This window comes from Bufo bufo, chromosome 2 (assembly GCF_905171765.1).
Source record: "Bufo bufo chromosome 2, aBufBuf1.1, whole genome shotgun sequence".
NCBI classification, from domain to species: domain Eukaryota; kingdom Metazoa; phylum Chordata; class Amphibia; order Anura; family Bufonidae; genus Bufo; species Bufo bufo.
This window is the reverse complement of record NC_053390.1, coordinates 839662854-839681009: the sequence shown is the minus strand read 5'-3', so window position 1 is coordinate 839681009 and position 18156 is coordinate 839662854. Positions and strand designations below refer to the sequence as shown.

The 18156-nt window shown below is 53.5% G+C and overlaps 1 protein-coding gene across 1 annotated transcript in view; it reads left to right on the top strand.

The window, feature by feature from the left end:
- Positions 1-499: 499 nt before the first annotated feature.
- LBX2 (ladybird homeobox 2) overlaps positions 500-18156 on the top strand; it is a 31153-nt gene continuing 13496 nt past the window's right edge. The window contains exon 1 of the mRNA XM_040419999.1: positions 500-716. Coding sequence (XP_040275933.1) covers positions 500-716 — 217 coding nt within the window. The remainder of the gene's footprint in view (positions 717-18156) is intronic.

The window sequence follows — 18156 nt, the reverse complement described above, 5'->3', positions numbered from 1 at the left end:
CCCGGCGGGGTGTGTGAGGAGGGGAGACCCGGCGGGGGGTGTGAGGAGGGGTGACCCGGCGGGGTGTGTGAGGAGGGGAGACCCGCGGGGGGTGTGAGGAGGGGTGACCCGGCGGGGTGTGTGAGGAGGGGTGACCCGGCGGGGGGTGTGAGGAGGGGTGACCCGGCGGGGTGTGTGAGGAGGGGAGACCCGCGGGGGGTGTGAGGAGGGGTGACCCGGCGGGGTGTGTGAGGAGGGGTGACCCGCGGGGGGTGTGAGGAGGGGTGACCCGGCGGGGTGTGTGAGGAGGGGTGACCCGGCGGGGGGTGTGAGGAGGGGTGACCCGGCGGGGTGTGTGAGGAGGGGAGACCCGCGGGGGGTGTGAGGAGGGGTGACCCGGCGGGGTGTGTGAGGAGGGGTGACCCGGCGGGGGGTGTGAGGAGGGGTGACCCGGCGGGGGGTGTAAGGAGGGGTGACCCGCGGGCTGCTGACAGCTCCGGCTGTGAAGATTCCCTCAGACATGAGCTCCGGAGGGGACGAGAAGCAGCGAGGAGCGGAGCCCGGGGCCAAACCCCTCACCCGCTTCACTATCGAGGACATCCTGAGCCGCCCCTGGCCCCGGCAACTGCCACCGGCCGCAGGGGGCGCCGCATCCCCGCTGTGTGCCCTGGAGGAGCTGGCGAAGAAGACCATCCAGGGGCTGGAGAGGAGCCTGCCGGGGGCCACAGGTACCGGAGGTATGTACTGTATACTGCTGTGTACTATATATATATACCGGAGAGGAGGGTCCTGCCGGGGGCCACAGGTACCGGAGGTATGTACTGTATACTGCTGTGTACTATATATATATACCGGAGAGGAGGGTCCTGCCGGGGGCCACAGGTACCGGAGGTATGTACTGTATACTGCTGTGTACTATATATATATATACCGGAGAGGAGGGTCCTGCCGGGGGCCACAGGTACCGGAGGTATGTACTGTATACTGCTGTGTACTATATATATATATATACCGGAGAGGAGGGTCCTGCCGGGGGCCACAGGTACCGGGGGTATGTACTGTATACTGCTGTGTACTATATATATATATATACCGGAGAGGAGGGTCCTGCCGGGGGCCACAGGTACCGGGGGTATGTACTGTATACTGCTGTGTACTATATATATATATATACCGGAGAGGAGGGTCCTGCCGGGGGCCACAGGTACCGGGGGTATGTACTGTATACTGCTGTGTACTATATATATATACCGGAGAGGAGGGTCCTGCCGGGGGCCACAGGTACCGGGGGTATGTACTGTATACTGCTGTGTACTATATATATATATATACCGGAGAGGAGGGTCCTGCCGGGGGCCACAGGTACCGGGGGTATGTACTGTATACTGCTGTGTACTATATATATATATACCGGAGAGGAGGGTCCTGCCGGGGGCCACAGGTACCGGGGGTATGTACTGTATACTGCTGTGTACTATATATATACCGGAGAGGAGGGTCCTGCCGGGGGCCACAGGTACCGGGGGTATGTACTGTATACTGCTGTGTACTATATATATACCGGAGAGGAGGGTCCTGCCGGGGGCCACAGGTACCGGGGGTATGTACTGTATACTGCTGTGTACTATATATATATATACCGGAGAGGAGGGTCCTGCCGGGGGCCACAGGTACCGGGGGTATGTACTGTATACTGCTGTGTACTATATATATATATATACCGGAGAGGAGGGTCCTGCCGGGGGCCACAGGTACCGGGGGTATGTACTGTATACTGCTGTGTACTATATATATACCGGAGAGGAGGGTCCTGCCGGGGGCCACAGGTACCGGGGGTATGTACTGTATACTGCTGTGTACTATATATATATATACCGGAGAGGAGGGTCCTGCCGGGGGCCACAGGTACCGGGGGTATGTACTGTATACTGCTGTGTACTATATATATATATATACCGGAGAGGAGGGTCCTGCCGGGGGCCACAGGTACCGGGGGTATGTACTGTATACTGCTGTGTACTATATATATATACCGGAGAGGAGGGTCCTGCCGGGGGCCACAGGTACCGGGGGTATGTACTGTATACTGCTGTGTACTATATATATATATACCGGAGAGGAGGGTCCTGCCGGGGGCCACAGGTACCGGGGGTATGTACTGTATACTGCTGTGTACTATATATATATATATACCGGAGAGGAGGGTCCTGCCGGGGGCCACAGGTACCGGGGGTATGTACTGTATACTGCTGTGTACTATATATATATACCGGAGAGGAGGGTCCTGCCGGGGGCCACAGGTACCGGGGGTATGTACTGTATACTGCTGTGTACTATATATATACCGGAGAGGAGGGTCCTGCCGGGGGCCACAGGTACCGGGGGTATGTACTGTATACTGCTGTGTACTATATATATACCGGAGAGGAGGGTCCTGCCGGGGGCCACAGGTACCGGGGGTATGTACTGTATACTGCTGTGTACTATATATATATACCGGAGAGGAGGGTCCTGCCGGGGGCCACAGGTACCGGAGGTATGTACTGTATACTGCTGTGTACTATATATATACCGGAGAGGAGGGTCCTGCCGGGGGCCACAGGTACAGAGGGTATGTACTGTATACTGCTGTGTACTATATATATATATACAGGAGAGGAGGGTCCTGCCGGGGGCCACAGGTACCGGGGGTATGTACTGTATACTGCTGTGTACTATATATATATATACAGGAGAGGAGGGTCCTGCCGGGGGCCACAGGTACCGGGGGTATGTACTGTATACTGCTGTGTACTATATATATATACCGGAGAGGAGGGTCCTGCCGGGGGCCACAGGTACCGGAGGTATGTACTGTATACTGCTGTGTACTATATATATACCGGAGAGGAGGGTCCTGCCGGGGGCCACAGGTACCGGGGGTATGTACTGTATACTGCTGTGTACTATATATATATATACAGGAGAGGAGGGTCCTGCCGGGGGCCACAGGTACCGGGGGTATGTACTGTATACTGCTGTGTACTATATATATACCGGAGAGGAGGGTCCTGCCGGGGGCCACAGGTACCGGGGGTATGTACTGTATACTGCTGTGTACTATATATATATATATACCGGAGAGGAGGGTCCTGCCGGGGGCCACAGGTACCGGGGGTATGTACTGTATACTGCTGTGTACTATATATATACCGGAGAGGAGGGTCCTGCTGGGGGCCACAGGTACCGGGGGTATGTACTGTATACTGCTGTGTACTATATATATATACCGGAGAGGAGGGTCCTGCCGGGGGCCACAGGTACCGGAGGTATATACTGTATACTGCTGTGTACTATATATATACCGGAGAGGAGGGTCCTGCCGGGGGCCACAGGTACCGGGGGTATGTACTGTATACTGCTGTGTACTATATATATATACCGGAGAGGAGGGTCCTGCCGGGGGCCACAGGTACCGGGGGTATGTACTGTATACTGCTGTGTACTATATATATACCGGAGAGGAGGGTCCTGCCGGGGGCCACAGGTACCGGGGGTATGTACTGTATACTGCTGTGTACTATATATATACCGGAGAGGAGGGTCCTGCCGGGGGCCACATGTACTGGGGGTATGTACTGTATACTGCTGTGTACTATATATATATACAGGAGAGGAGGGTCCTGCCGGGGGCCACAGGTACCGGGGGTATATACTGTATACTGCTGTGTACTATATATATACCGGAGAGGAGGGTCCTGCCGGGGGCCACAGGTACCGGGGGTATGTACTGTATACTGCTGTGTACTATATATATACCGGAGAGGAGGGTCCTGCCGGGGGCCACAGGTACCGGGGGTATGTACTGTATACTGCTGTGTACTATATATATATATATACCGGAGAGGAGGGTCCTGCCGGGGGCCACAGGTACCGGGGGTATGTACTGAATACTGCTGTGTACTATATATATATACCGGAGAGGAGGGTCCTGCCGGGGGCCACAGGTACCGGGGGTATGTACTGTATACTGCTGTGTACTATATATATATACCGGAGAGGAGGGTCCTGCCGGGGGCCACAGGTACCGGGGGTATGTACTGTATACTGCTGTGTACTATATATATATATACCGGAGAGGAGGGTCCTGCCGGGGGCCACAGGTACCGGGGTATGTACTGTATACTGCTGTGTACTATATATATATACCGGAGAGGAGGGTCCTGCCGGGGGCCACAGGTACCGGGGGTATGTACTGTATACTGCTGTGTACTATATATATATACCGGAGAGGAGGGTCCTGCCGGGGGCCACAGGTACCGGGGGTATGTACTGTATACTGCTGTGTACTATATATATATATACAGGAGAGGAGGGTCCTGCCGGGGGCCACAGGTACCGGGGGTATGTACTGTATACTGCTGTGTACTATATATATATACCGGAGAGGAGGGTCCTGCCGGGGGCCACAGGTACCGGGGGTATGTACTGTATACTGCTGTGTACTATATATATACCGGAGAGGAGGGTCCTGCCGGGGGCCACAGGTACCGGGGGTATGTACTGTATACTGCTGTGTACTATATATATATATATACCGGAGAGGAGGGTCCTGCCGGGGGCCACAGGTACCGGGGGTATGTACTGTATACTGCTGTGTACTATATATATATACCGGAGAGGAGGGTCCTGCCGGGGGCCACAGGTACCGGGGGTATGTACTGTATACTGCTGTGTACTATATATATACCGGAGAGAAAGGTCCTGCCGGAGGCCACAGGTACCGGGGGTATATACTGTATACTGCTGTGTACTATATATATATATACCGGAGAGGAGGGTCCTGCTGGGGGCCACAGGTACCGGGGGTATGTACTGTATACTGCTGTGTACTATATATATACCGGAGAGGAGGGTCCTGCCGGGGGCCACAGGTACCGGGGGTATATACTGTATACTGCTGTGTACTATATATATACCGGAGAGAAGGGTCCTGCCGGGGGCCACAGGTACCGGGGGTATGTACTGTATACTGCTGTGTACTATATATATACCGGAGAGGAGGGTCCTGCCGGGGGCCACAGGTACCGGGGGTATGTACTGTATACTGCTGTGTACTATATATATACCGGAGAGGAGGGTCCTGCGGGGGGCCACAGGTACCGGAAGTATGTACTGTATACTGCTGTGTACTATATATATACCGGAGAGGAGGGTCCTGCCGGGGGCCACAGGTACAGAGGGTATGTACTGTATACTGCTGTGTACTATATATATATACCGGAGAGGAGGGTCCTGCCGGGGGCCACAGGTACCGGGGGTATGTACTGTATACTGCTGTGTACTATATATATACCGGAGAGGAGGGTCCTGCGGGGGGCCACAGGTACCGGAAGTATGTACTGTATACTGCTGTGTACTATATATATACCGGAGAGGAGGGTCCTGCCGGGGGCCACAGGTACAGAGGGTATGTACTGTATACTGCTGTGTACTATATATATATATACCGGAGAGGAGGGTCCTGCCGGGGGCCACAGGTACAGGGGGTATGTACTGTATACTGCTGTGTACTATATATATATATACAGGAGAGGAGGGTCCTGCCGGGGGCCACAGGTACCGGGGGTATGTACTGTATACTGCTGTGTACTATATATATACCGGAGAGGAGGGTCCTGCCGGGGGTCACAGGTACCGGGGGTATGTACTGTATACTGCTGTGTACTATATATATACCGGAGAGGAGGGTCCTGCCGGGGGCCACAGGTACCGGAGGTATGTACTGTATACTGCTGTGTACTATATATATACCGGAGAGGAGGGTCCTGCCGGGGGCCACAGGTACCGGGGGTATGTACTGTATACTGCTGTGTACTATATATATATATACAGGAGAGGAGGGTCCTGCCGGGGGCCACAGGTACCGGGGGTATGTACTGTATACTGCTGTGTACTATATATATATACCGGAGAGGAGGGTCCTGCCGGGGGCCACAGGTACCGGGGGTATGTACTGTATACTGCTGTGTACTATATATATATACCGGAGAGGAGGGTCCTGCCGGGGGCCACAGGTACCGGGGGTATGTACTGTATACTGCTGTGTACTATATATATATATACCGGAGAGGAGGGTCCTGCCGGGGGCCACAGGTACCGGGGGTATGTACTGTATACTGCTGTGTACTATATATATATACCGGAGAGGAGGGTCCTGCCGGGGGCCACAGGTACCGGGGGTATGTACTGTATACTGCTGTGTACTATATATATATACCGGAGAGGAGGGTCCTGCCGGGGGCCACAGGTACCGGGGGTATGTACTGTATACTGCTGTGTACTATATATATACCGGAGAGGAGGGTCCTGCCGGGGGCCACAGGTACCGGGGGTATGTACTGTATACTGCTGTGTACTATATATATATATACAGGAGAGGAGGGTCCTGCCGGGGGCCACAGGTACCGGGGGTATGTACTGTATACTGCTGTGTACTATATATATATACCGGAGAGGAGGGTCCTGCCGGGGGCCACAGGTACCGGAGGTATGTACTGTATACTGCTGTGTACTATATATATACCGGAGAGGAGGGTCCTGCCGGGGGCCACAGGTACCGGGGGTATGTACTGTATACTGCTGTGTACTATATATATATATACAGGAGAGGAGGGTCCTGCCGGGGGCCACAGGTACCGGGGGTATGTACTGTATACTGCTGTGTACTATATATATATACCGGAGAGGAGGGTCCTGCCGGGGGCCACAGGTACCGGGGGTATGTACTGTATACTGCTGTGTACTATATATATATACCGGAGAGGAGGGTCCTGCCGGGGGCCACAGGTACCGGGGGTATGTACTGTATACTGCTGTGTACTATATATATATATACCGGAGAGGAGGGTCCTGCCGGGGGCCACAGGTACCGGGGGTATGTACTGTATACTGCTGTGTACTATATATATATATACCGGAGAGGAGGGTCCTGCCGGGGGCCACAGGTACCGGGGGTATGTACTGTATACTGCTGTGTACTATATATATACCGGAGAGGAGGGTCCTGCCGGGGGCCACAGGTACCGGGGGTATGTACTGTATACTGCTGTGTACTATATATATACCGGAGAGAAGGGTCCTGCCGGGGGCCACAGGTACCGGGGGTATGTACTGTATACTGCTGTGTACTATATATATACCGGAGAGAAGGGTCCTGCCGGGGGCCACAGGTACCGGGGGTATGTACTGTATACTGCTGTGTACTATATATATATACCGGAGAGGAGGGTCCTGCCGGGGGCCACAGGTACCGGGGGTATGTACTGTATACTGCTGTGTACTATATATATATACCGGAGAGGAGGGTCCTGCCGGGGGCCACAGGTACCGGGGGTATGTACTGTATACTGCTGTGTACTATATATATACCGGAGAGGAGGGTCCTGCCGGGGGCCACAGGTACCGGGGGTATGTACTGTATACTGCTGTGTACTATATATATATACCGGAGAGGAGGGTCCTGCCGGGGGCCACAGGTACCGGGGGTATGTACTGTATACTGCTGTGTACTATATATATATACCGGAGAGGAGGGTCCTGCCGGGGGCCACAGGTACCGGAGGTATATACTGTATACTGCTGTGTACTATATATATACCGGAGAGGAGGGTCCTGCCGGGGGCCACAGGTACCGGGGGTATGTACTGTATACTGCTGTGTACTATATATATATATACCGGAGAGGAGGGTCCTGCCGGGGGCCACAGGTACCGGGGGTATGCACTGTATACTGCTGTGTACTATATATATATATACAGGAGAGGAGGGTCCTGCCGGGGGCCACAGGTACCGGGGGTATATACTGTATACTGCTGTGTACTATATATATACCGGAGAGGAGGGTCCTGCCGGGGGCCACAGGTACCGGGGGTATGTACTGTATACTGCTGTGTACTATATATATACCGGAGAGGAGGGTCCTGCCGGGGGCCACAGGTACTGGGGGTATGTACTGTATACTGCTGTGTACTATATATATATATACAGGAGAGGAGGGTCCTGCCGGGGGCCACAGGTACCGGGGGTATATACTGTATACTGCTGTGTACTATATATATACCGGAGAGGAGGGTCCTGCCGGGGGCCACAGGTACCGGGGGTATGTACTGTATACTGCTGTGTACTATATATATACCGGAGAGAAGGGTCCTGCCGGGGGCCACAGGTACCAGGGGTATGTACTGTATACTGCTGTGTACTATATATATACCGGAGAAAAGGGTCCTGCCGGGGGCCACAGGTACCGGGGGTATATACTGTATACTGCTGTGTACTATATATATATACCGGAGAGGAGGGTCCTGCCGGGGGCCACAGGTACCGGGGTATGTACTGTATACTGCTGTGTACTATATATATACCGGAGAGGAGGGTCCTGCCGGGGGCCACATGTACTGGGGGTATGTACTGTATACTGCTGTGTTATATATATATACCGGAGAGGAGGGTCCTGCCGGGGGCCACAGGTACCGGAGGTATGTACTGTATACTGCTGTGTACTATATATATACCGGAGAGGAGGGTCCTGCCGGGGGCCACAGGTACCGGGGGTATATACTGTATACTGCTGTGTGCTATATATATATACCGGAGAGGAGGGTCCTGCCGGGGGCCACAGGTACCGGGGGTATGTACTGTATACTGCTGTGTACTATATATATATATACAGGAGAGGAGGGTCCTGCCGGGGGCCACAGGTACCGGGGGTATGTACTGTATACTGCTGTGTACTATATATATATACCGGAGAGGAGGGTCCTGCCGGGGGCCACAGGTACCGGGGGTATGTACTGTATACTGCTGTGTACTATATATATATACCGGAGAGGAGGGTCCTGCCGGGGGCCACAGGTACCGGGGGTATGTACTGTATACTGCTGTGTACTATATATATATATACCGGAGAGGAGGGTCCTGCCGGGGGCCACAGGTACCGGGGGTATGTACTGTATACTGCTGTGTACTATATATATATACCGGAGAGGAGGGTCCTGCCGGGGGCCACAGGTACCGGGGGTATGTACTGTATACTGCTGTGTACTATATATATATACCGGAGAGGAGGGTCCTGCCGGGGGCCACAGGTACCGGGGGTATGTACTGTATACTGCTGTGTACTATATATATACCGGAGAGGAGGGTCCTGCCGGGGGCCACAGGTACCGGGGGTATGTACTGTATACTGCTGTGTACTATATATATACCGGAGAGGAGGGTCCTGCCGGGGGCCACAGGTACCGGGGGTATGTACTGTATACTGCTGTGTACTATATATATACCGGAGAGGAGGGTCCTGCCGGGGGCCACAGGTACCGGGGGTATGTACTGTATACTGCTGTGTACTATATATATACCGGAGAGGAGGGTCCTGCCGGGGGCCACAGGTACCGGGGGTATGTACTGTATACTGCTGTGTACTATATATATATATACAGGAGAGGAGGGGCCTGCCGGGGGCCACAGGTACCGGGGGTATGTACTGTATACTGCTGTGTACTATATATATATACCGGAGAGGAGGGTCCTGCCGGGGGCCACAGGTACCGGAGGTATGTACTGTATACTGCTGTGTACTATATATATACCGGAGAGGAGGGTCCTGCCGGGGGCCACAGGTACCGGGGGTATGTACTGTATACTGCTGTGTACTATATATATATATACAGGAGAGGAGGGTCCTGCCGGGGGCCACAGGTACCGGGGGTATGTACTGTATACTGCTGTGTACTATATATATATACAGGAGAGGAGGGTCCTGCCGGGGGCCACAGGTACCGGGGGTATGTACTGTATACTGCTGTGTACTATATATATATACCGGAGAGGAGGGTCCTGCCGGGGGCCACAGGTACCGGGGGTATGTACTGTATACTGCTGTGTACTATATATATATATACAGGAGAGGAGGGTCCTGCCGGGGGCCACAGGTACCGGGGGTATGTACTGTATACTGCTGTGTACTATATATATATATACCGGAGAGGAGGGTCCTGCCGGGGGCCACAGGTACCGGGGGTATGTACTGTATACTGCTGTGTACTATATATATACCGGAGAGGAGGGTCCTGCCGGGGGCCACAGGTACCGGGGGTATGTACTGTATACTGCTGTGTACTATATATATATATACCGGAGAGGAGGGTCCTGCCGGGGGCCACAGGTACCGGGGGTATGTACTGTATACTGCTGTGTACTATATATATATATACCGGAGAGGAGGGTCCTGCCGGGGGCCACAGGTACCGGGGGTATGTACTGTATACTGCTGTGTACTATATATATATACCGGAGAGGAGGGTCCTGCCGGGGGCCACAGGTACCGGGGGTATGTACTGTATACTGCTGTGTACTATATATATACCGGAGAGAAGGGTCCTGCCGGGGGCCACAGGTACCGGGGGTATGTACTGTATACTGCTGTGTACTATATATATACCGGAGAGAAGGGTCCTGCCGGGGGCCACAGGTACCGGGGGTATGTACTGTATACTGCTGTGTACTATATATATATACCGGAGAGGAGGGTCCTGCCGGGGGCCACAGGTACCGGGGGTATGTACTGTATACTGCTGTGTACTATATATATACCGGAGAGGAGGGTCCTGCCGGGGGCCACAGGTACCGGGGGTATGTACTGTATACTGCTGTGTACTATATATATATACCGGAGAGGAGGGTCCTGCCGGGGGCCACAGGTACCGGGGGTATGTACTGTATACTGCTGTGTACTATATATATATACCGGAGAGGAGGGTCCTGCCGGGGGCCACAGGTACCGGAGGTATATACTGTATACTGCTGTGTACTATATATATACCGGAGAGGAGGGTCCTGCCGGGGGCCACAGGTACCGGGGGTATGTACTGTATACTGCTGTGTACTATATATATATATACCGGAGAGGAGGGTCCTGCCGGGGGCCACAGGTACCGGGGGTATGCACTGTATACTGCTGTGTACTATATATATATATACAGGAGAGGAGGGTCCTGCCGGGGGCCACAGGTACCGGGGGTATATACTGTATACTGCTGTGTACTATATATATACCGGAGAGGAGGGTCCTGCCGGGGGCCACAGGTACCGGGGGTATGTACTGTATACTGCTGTGTACTATATATATACCGGAGAGGAGGGTCCTGCCGGGGGCCACAGGTACTGGGGGTATGTACTGTATACTGCTGTGTACTATATATATATATACAGGAGAGGAGGGTCCTGCCGGGGGCCACAGGTACCGGGGGTATATACTGTATACTGCTGTGTACTATATATATACCGGAGAGGAGGGTCCTGCCGGGGGCCACAGGTACCGGGGGTATGTACTGTATACTGCTGTGTACTATATATATACCGGAGAGAAGGGTCCTGCCGGGGGCCACAGGTACCAGGGGTATGTACTGTATACTGCTGTGTACTATATATATACCGGAGAAAAGGGTCCTGCCGGGGGCCACAGGTACCGGGGGTATATACTGTATACTGCTGTGTACTATATATATATACCGGAGAGGAGGGTCCTGCCGGGGGCCACAGGTACCGGGGTATGTACTGTATACTGCTGTGTACTATATATATACCGGAGAGGAGGGTCCTGCCGGGGGCCACATGTACTGGGGGTATGTACTGTATACTGCTGTGTTATATATATATACCGGAGAGGAGGGTCCTGCCGGGGGCCACAGGTACCGGAGGTATGTACTGTATACTGCTGTGTACTATATATATACCGGAGAGGAGGGTCCTGCCGGGGGCCACAGGTACCGGGGGTATATACTGTATACTGCTGTGTGCTATATATATATACCGGAGAGGAGGGTCCTGCCGGGGGCCACAGGTACCGGGGGTATGTACTGTATACTGCTGTGTACTATATATATATACCGGAGAGGAGGGTCCTGCCGGGGGCCACAGGTACCGGGGGTATGTACTGTATACTGCTGTGTACTATATATATACCGGAGAGGAGGGTCCTGCTGGGGGCCACAGGTACCGGGGGTATGTACTGTATACTGCTGTGTACTATATATATACCGGAGAGGAGGGTCCTGCCGGGGGCCACAGGTACCGGAGGTATGTACTGTATACTGCTGTGTACTATATATATACCGGAGAGGAGGGTCCTGCCGGGGGCCACAGGTACCGGGGGTATATACTGTATACTGCTGTGTGCTATATATATATACCGGAGAGGAGGGTCCTGCCGGGGGTCACAGGTACCGGGGGTATGTACTGTATACTGCTGTGTACTATATATATACCGGAGAGGAGGGTCCTGCTGGGGGCCACAGGTACCGGGGGTATGTACTGTATACTGCTGTGTACTATATATATACCGGAGAGGAGGGTCCTGCCGGGGGCCACAGGTACCGGGGGTATGTACTGTATACTGCTGTGTACTATATATATATATACCGGAGAGGAGGGTCCTGCCGGGGGCCACAGGTACCGGGGGTATGTACTGTATACTGCTGTGTACTATATATATATATACCGGAGAGGAGGGTCCTGCTGGGGGCCACAGGTACCGGGGGTATATACTGTATACTGCTGTGTGCTATATATATATACCGGAGAGGAGGGTCCTGCCGGGGGCCACAGGTACCGGGGGTATGTACTGTATACTGCTGTGTACTATATATATATATACCGGAGAGGAGGGTCCTGCCGGGGGCCACAGGTACCGGGGGTATGTACTGTATACTGCTGTGTACTATATATATATATACCGGAGAGGAGGGTCCTGCCGGGGGCCACAGGTACCGGGGGTATGTACTGTATACTGCTGTGTACTATATATATACAGGAGAGGAGGGTCCTGCCGGGGGCCACAGGTCCAGGGGGTATGTACTGTATACTGCTGTGTACTATATATATACCGGAGAGGAGGGTCCTGCCGGGGGCCACAGGTACCGGGGGTATATACTGTATACTGCTGTGTGCTATATATATATACCGGAGAGGAGGGTCCTGCCGGGGGCCACAGGTACAGAGGGTATGTACTGTATACTGCTGTGTACTATATATATACCGGAGAGGAGGGTCCTGCCGGGGGCCACAGGTACCAGGGGTATGTACTGTATACTGCTGTTTACTATATATATATACCGGAGAGGAGGGTCCTGCCGGGGGCCACAGGTACCGGGGGTATGTACTGTATACTGCTGTGTACTATATATATACCGGAGAGGAGGGTCCTGCCGGGGGTCACAGGTACCGGGGGTATGTACTGTATACTGCTGTGTACTATATATATACCGGAGAGGAGGGTCCTGCTGGGGGCCACAGGTACCGGGGGTATGTACTGTATACTGCTGTGTACTATATATATACCGGAGAGGAGGGTCCTGCCGGGGGCCACAGGTACCGGGGGTATGTACTGTATACTGCTGTGTACTATATATATATATACCGGAGAGGAGGGTCCTGCCGGGGGCCACAGGTACCGGGGGTATGTACTGTATACTGCTGTGTACTATATATATATATACCGGAGAGGAGGGTCCTGCTGGGGGCCACAGGTACCGGGGGTATATACTGTATACTGCTGTGTGCTATATATATATACCGGAGAGGAGGGTCCTGCCGGGGGCCACAGGTACCGGGGGTATGTACTGTATACTGCTGTGTACTATATATATATATACCGGAGAGGAGGGTCCTGCCGGGGGCCACAGGTACCGGGGGTATGTACTGTATACTGCTGTGTACTATATATATATATACCGGAGAGGAGGGTCCTGCTGGGGGCCACAGGTACCGGGGGTATGTACTGTATACTGCTGTGTACTATATATATACCGGAGAGGAGGGTCCTGCCGGGGGCCACAGGTACCGGGGGTATGTACTGTATACTGCTGTGTACTATATATATATATACCGGAGAGGAGGGTCCTGCCGGGGGCCACAGGTACCGGGGGTATGTACTGTATACTGCTGTGCACTATATATATATACCGGAGAGGAGGGTCCTGCCGGGGGCCACAGGTACCGGGGGTATGTACTGTATACTGCTGTGTACTATATATATATATATACCGGAGAGGAGGGTCCTGCCGGGCGTCACAGGTACCGGGGGTATGTACTGTATACTGCTGTGTACTATATATATATATACCGGAGAGGAGGGTCCTGCCGGGGGCCACAGGTACCGGGGGTATGTACTGTATACTGCTGTGTACTATATATATATATACCAGAGAGGAGGGTCCTGCCGGGGGCCACAGGTACCGGGGGTATGTACTGTATACTGCTGTGTACTATATATATATATACCGGAGAGGAGGGTCCTGCCGGGGGCCACAGGTACCGGGGGTATATACTGTATACTGCTGTGTACTATATATATACCGGAGAGGAGGGTCCTGCCGGGGGCCACAGGTACCGGGGGTATGTACTGTATACTGCTGTGTACTATATATATACCGGAGAGGAGGGTCCTGCCGGGGGCCACAGGTACCGGGGGTATGTACTGTATACTGCTGTGTACTATATATATATATACCGGAGAGGAGGGTCCTGCCGGGGGCCACAGGTACCGGGGGGGGGTATGTACTGTATACTGCTGTGTACTATATATATATATACCGGAGAGGAGGGTCCTGCCGGGGGTCACAGGTACCGGGGTATGTACTGTATACTGCTGTGTACTATATATATACCGGAGAGGAGGGTCCTGCTGGGGGCCACAGGTACCGGGGGTATATACTGTATACTGCTGTGTACTATATATATACCGGAGAGGAGGGTCCTGCCGGGGGCCACAGGTACCGGGGGTATGTACTGTATACTGCTGTGTACTATATATATACCGGAGAGGAGGGTCCTGCTGGGGGCCACAGGTACCGGGGGTATGTACTGTATACTGCTGTGTACTATATATATACCGGAGAGGAGGGTCCTGCCGGGGGCCACAGGTACCGGGGGTATGTACTGTATACTGCTGTGTACTATATATATATACCGGAGAGAAGGGTCCTGCCGGGGGCCACAGGTACCGGGGGTATGTACTGTATACTGCTGTGTACTATATATATACCGGAGAGGAGGGTCCTGCCGGGGGCCACAGGTACCGGGGGTATGTACTGTATACTGCTGTGTACTATATATATATATACAGGAGAGGAGGGTCCTGCCGGGGGCCACAGGTACCGGGGCTATGTACTGTATACTGCTGTGTACTATATATATATATATATATACCGGAGAGGAGGGTCCTGCCGGGGGCCACAGGTACCGGGGGTATGTACTGTATACTGCTGTGTACTATATATATATACCGGAGAGGAGGGTCCTGCCGGGGGCCACAGGTACCGGAGGTATATACTGTATACTGCTGTGTACTATATATATATACCGGAGAGGAGGGTCCTGCCGGGGGCCACAGGTACCGGGGGTATGTACTGTATACTGCTGTGTACTATATATATACAGGAGAGGAGGGTCCTGCCGGGGGCCACAGGTACCGGGGGTATGTACTGTATACTGCTGTGTACTATATATATACAGGAGAGGAGGGTCCTGCCGGGGGCCACAGGTACTGGGGGTATGTACTGTATACTGCTGTGTACTATATATATACCGGAGAGGAGGGTCCTGCCGGGGGCCACAGGTACCGGAGGTATATACTGTATACTGCTGTGTACTATATATATACCGGAGAGGAGGGTCCTGCCGGGGGCCACAGGTACCGGAGGTATATACTGTATACTGCTGTGTACTATATATATACCGGAGAGGAGGGTCCTGCCGGGGGCCACAGGTACCGGGGGTATGTACTGTATACTGCTGTGTACTATATATATACCGGAGAGGAGGGTCCTGCCGGGGGCCACAGGTACCGGGGGTATGTACTGTATACTGCTGTGTACTATATATATACCGGAGAGGAGGGTCCTGCCGGGGGCCACAGGTACCGGGGGTATGTACTGTATACTGCTGTGTACTATATATATACCGGAGAGGAGGGTCCTGCCGGGGGCCACAGGTACCGGGGGTATGTACTGTATACTGCTGTGTACTATATATATATACCGGAGAGGAGGGTCCTGCCGGGGGCCACAGGTACCGGGGGTATGTACTGTATACTGCTGTGTACTATATATATATACCGGAGAGGAGGGTCCTGCCGGGGGCCACAGGTACCGGGGTATGTACTGTATACTGCTGTGTACTATATATATATACCGGAGAGGAGGGTCCTGCCGGGGGCCACAGGTACAGGGGGTATGTACTGTATACTGCTGTGTACTATATATATATATACAGGAGAGGAGGGTCCTGCCGGGGGCCACAGGTACCGGGGGTATGTACTGTATACTGCTGTGTACTATATATATATACCGGAGAGGAGGGTCCTGCCGGGGGCCACAGGTACCGGGGGTATGTACTGTATACTGCTGTGTACTATATATATACCGGAGAGGAGGGTCCTGCCGGGGGCCACAGGTACCGGCGGTATGTACTGTATACTGCTGTGTACTATATATATACCGGAGAGGAGGGTCCTGCCGGGGGCCACAGGTACCGGGGGTATATACTGTATACTGCTGTGTACTATATATATACCGGAGAGGAGGGTCCTGCCGGGGGCCACAGGTACCGGGGGTATGTACTGTATACTGCTGTGTACTATATATATACCGGAGAGGAGGGTCCTGCCGGGGGCCACAGGTATTGGGGGTATGTACTGTATACTGCTGTGTACTATATATATATATACCGGAGAGGAGGGTCCTGCCGGGGGCCACAGGTACCGGAGGTATGTACTGTATACTGCTGTGTACTATATATATACCGGAGAGGAGGGTCCTGCCGGGGGCCACAGGTACCGGAGGTATATACTGTATACTGCTGTGTACTATATATATATACCGGAGAGGAGGGTCCTGCCGGGGGCCACAGGTACCGGGGGTATGTACTGTATACTGCTGTGTACTATATATATACCGGAGAGGAGGGTCCTGCCGGGGGCCACAGGTACCGGGGGTATGTACTGTATACTGCTGTGTACTATATATATATACCGGAGAGGAGGGTCCTGCCGGGGGCCACAGGTACCGGGGGTATGTACTGTATACTGCTGTGTACTATATATATATACCGGAGAGGAGGGTCCTGCCGGGGGCCACAGGTACCGGGGGTATGTACTGTATACTGCTGTGTACTATATATATACCGGAGAGGAGGGTCCTGCCGGGGGCCACAGGTACCGGGGGTATGTACTGTATACTGCTGTATACTATATATATATATACCGGAGAGGAGGGTCCTGCCGGGGGCCACAGGTACCGGAGGTATATACTGTATACTGCTGTGTACTATATATATACCGGAGAGGAGGGTCCTGCCGGGGGCCACAGGTACCGGGGGTATATACTGTATACTGCTGTGTACTATATATATATATATACAGGAGAGGAGGGTCCTGCCGGGGGCCACAGGTACCGGGGGTATGTACTGTATACTGCTGTGTACTATATATATACCGGAGAGGAGGGTCCTGCCGGGGGCCACAGGTACCGGGGGTATATACTGTATACTGCTGTGTACTATATATATACCGGAGAGGAGGGTCCTGCCGGGGGCCACAGGTACCGGGGGTATGTACTGTATACTGCTGTGTACTATATATATACCGGAGAGGAGGGTCCTGCCGGGGGCCACAGGTACCGGGGGTATATACTGTATACTGCTGTGTACTATATATATATACCGGAGAGGAGGGTCCTGCCGGGGGCCACAGGTACCGGGGGTATGTACTGTATACTGCTGTGTACTATATATATACCGGAGAGGAGGGTCCTGCCGGGGGCCACAGGTACCGGGGGTATGTACTGTATACTGCTGTGTACTATATATATACCGGAGAGGAGGGTCCTGCCGGGGGCCACAGGTACCGGGGGTATATACTGTATACTGCTGTGTACTATATATATATACCGGAGAGGAGGGTCCTGCCGGGGGCCACAGGTACCGGGGTATGTACTGTATACTGCTGTGTACTATATATATATACACCGGAGAGGAGGGTCCTGCCGGGGGCCACAGGTACCGGGGGTATGTACTGTATACTGCTGTGTACTATATATATACCGGAGAGGAGGGTCCTGCCGGGGGCCACAGGTACCGGGGGTA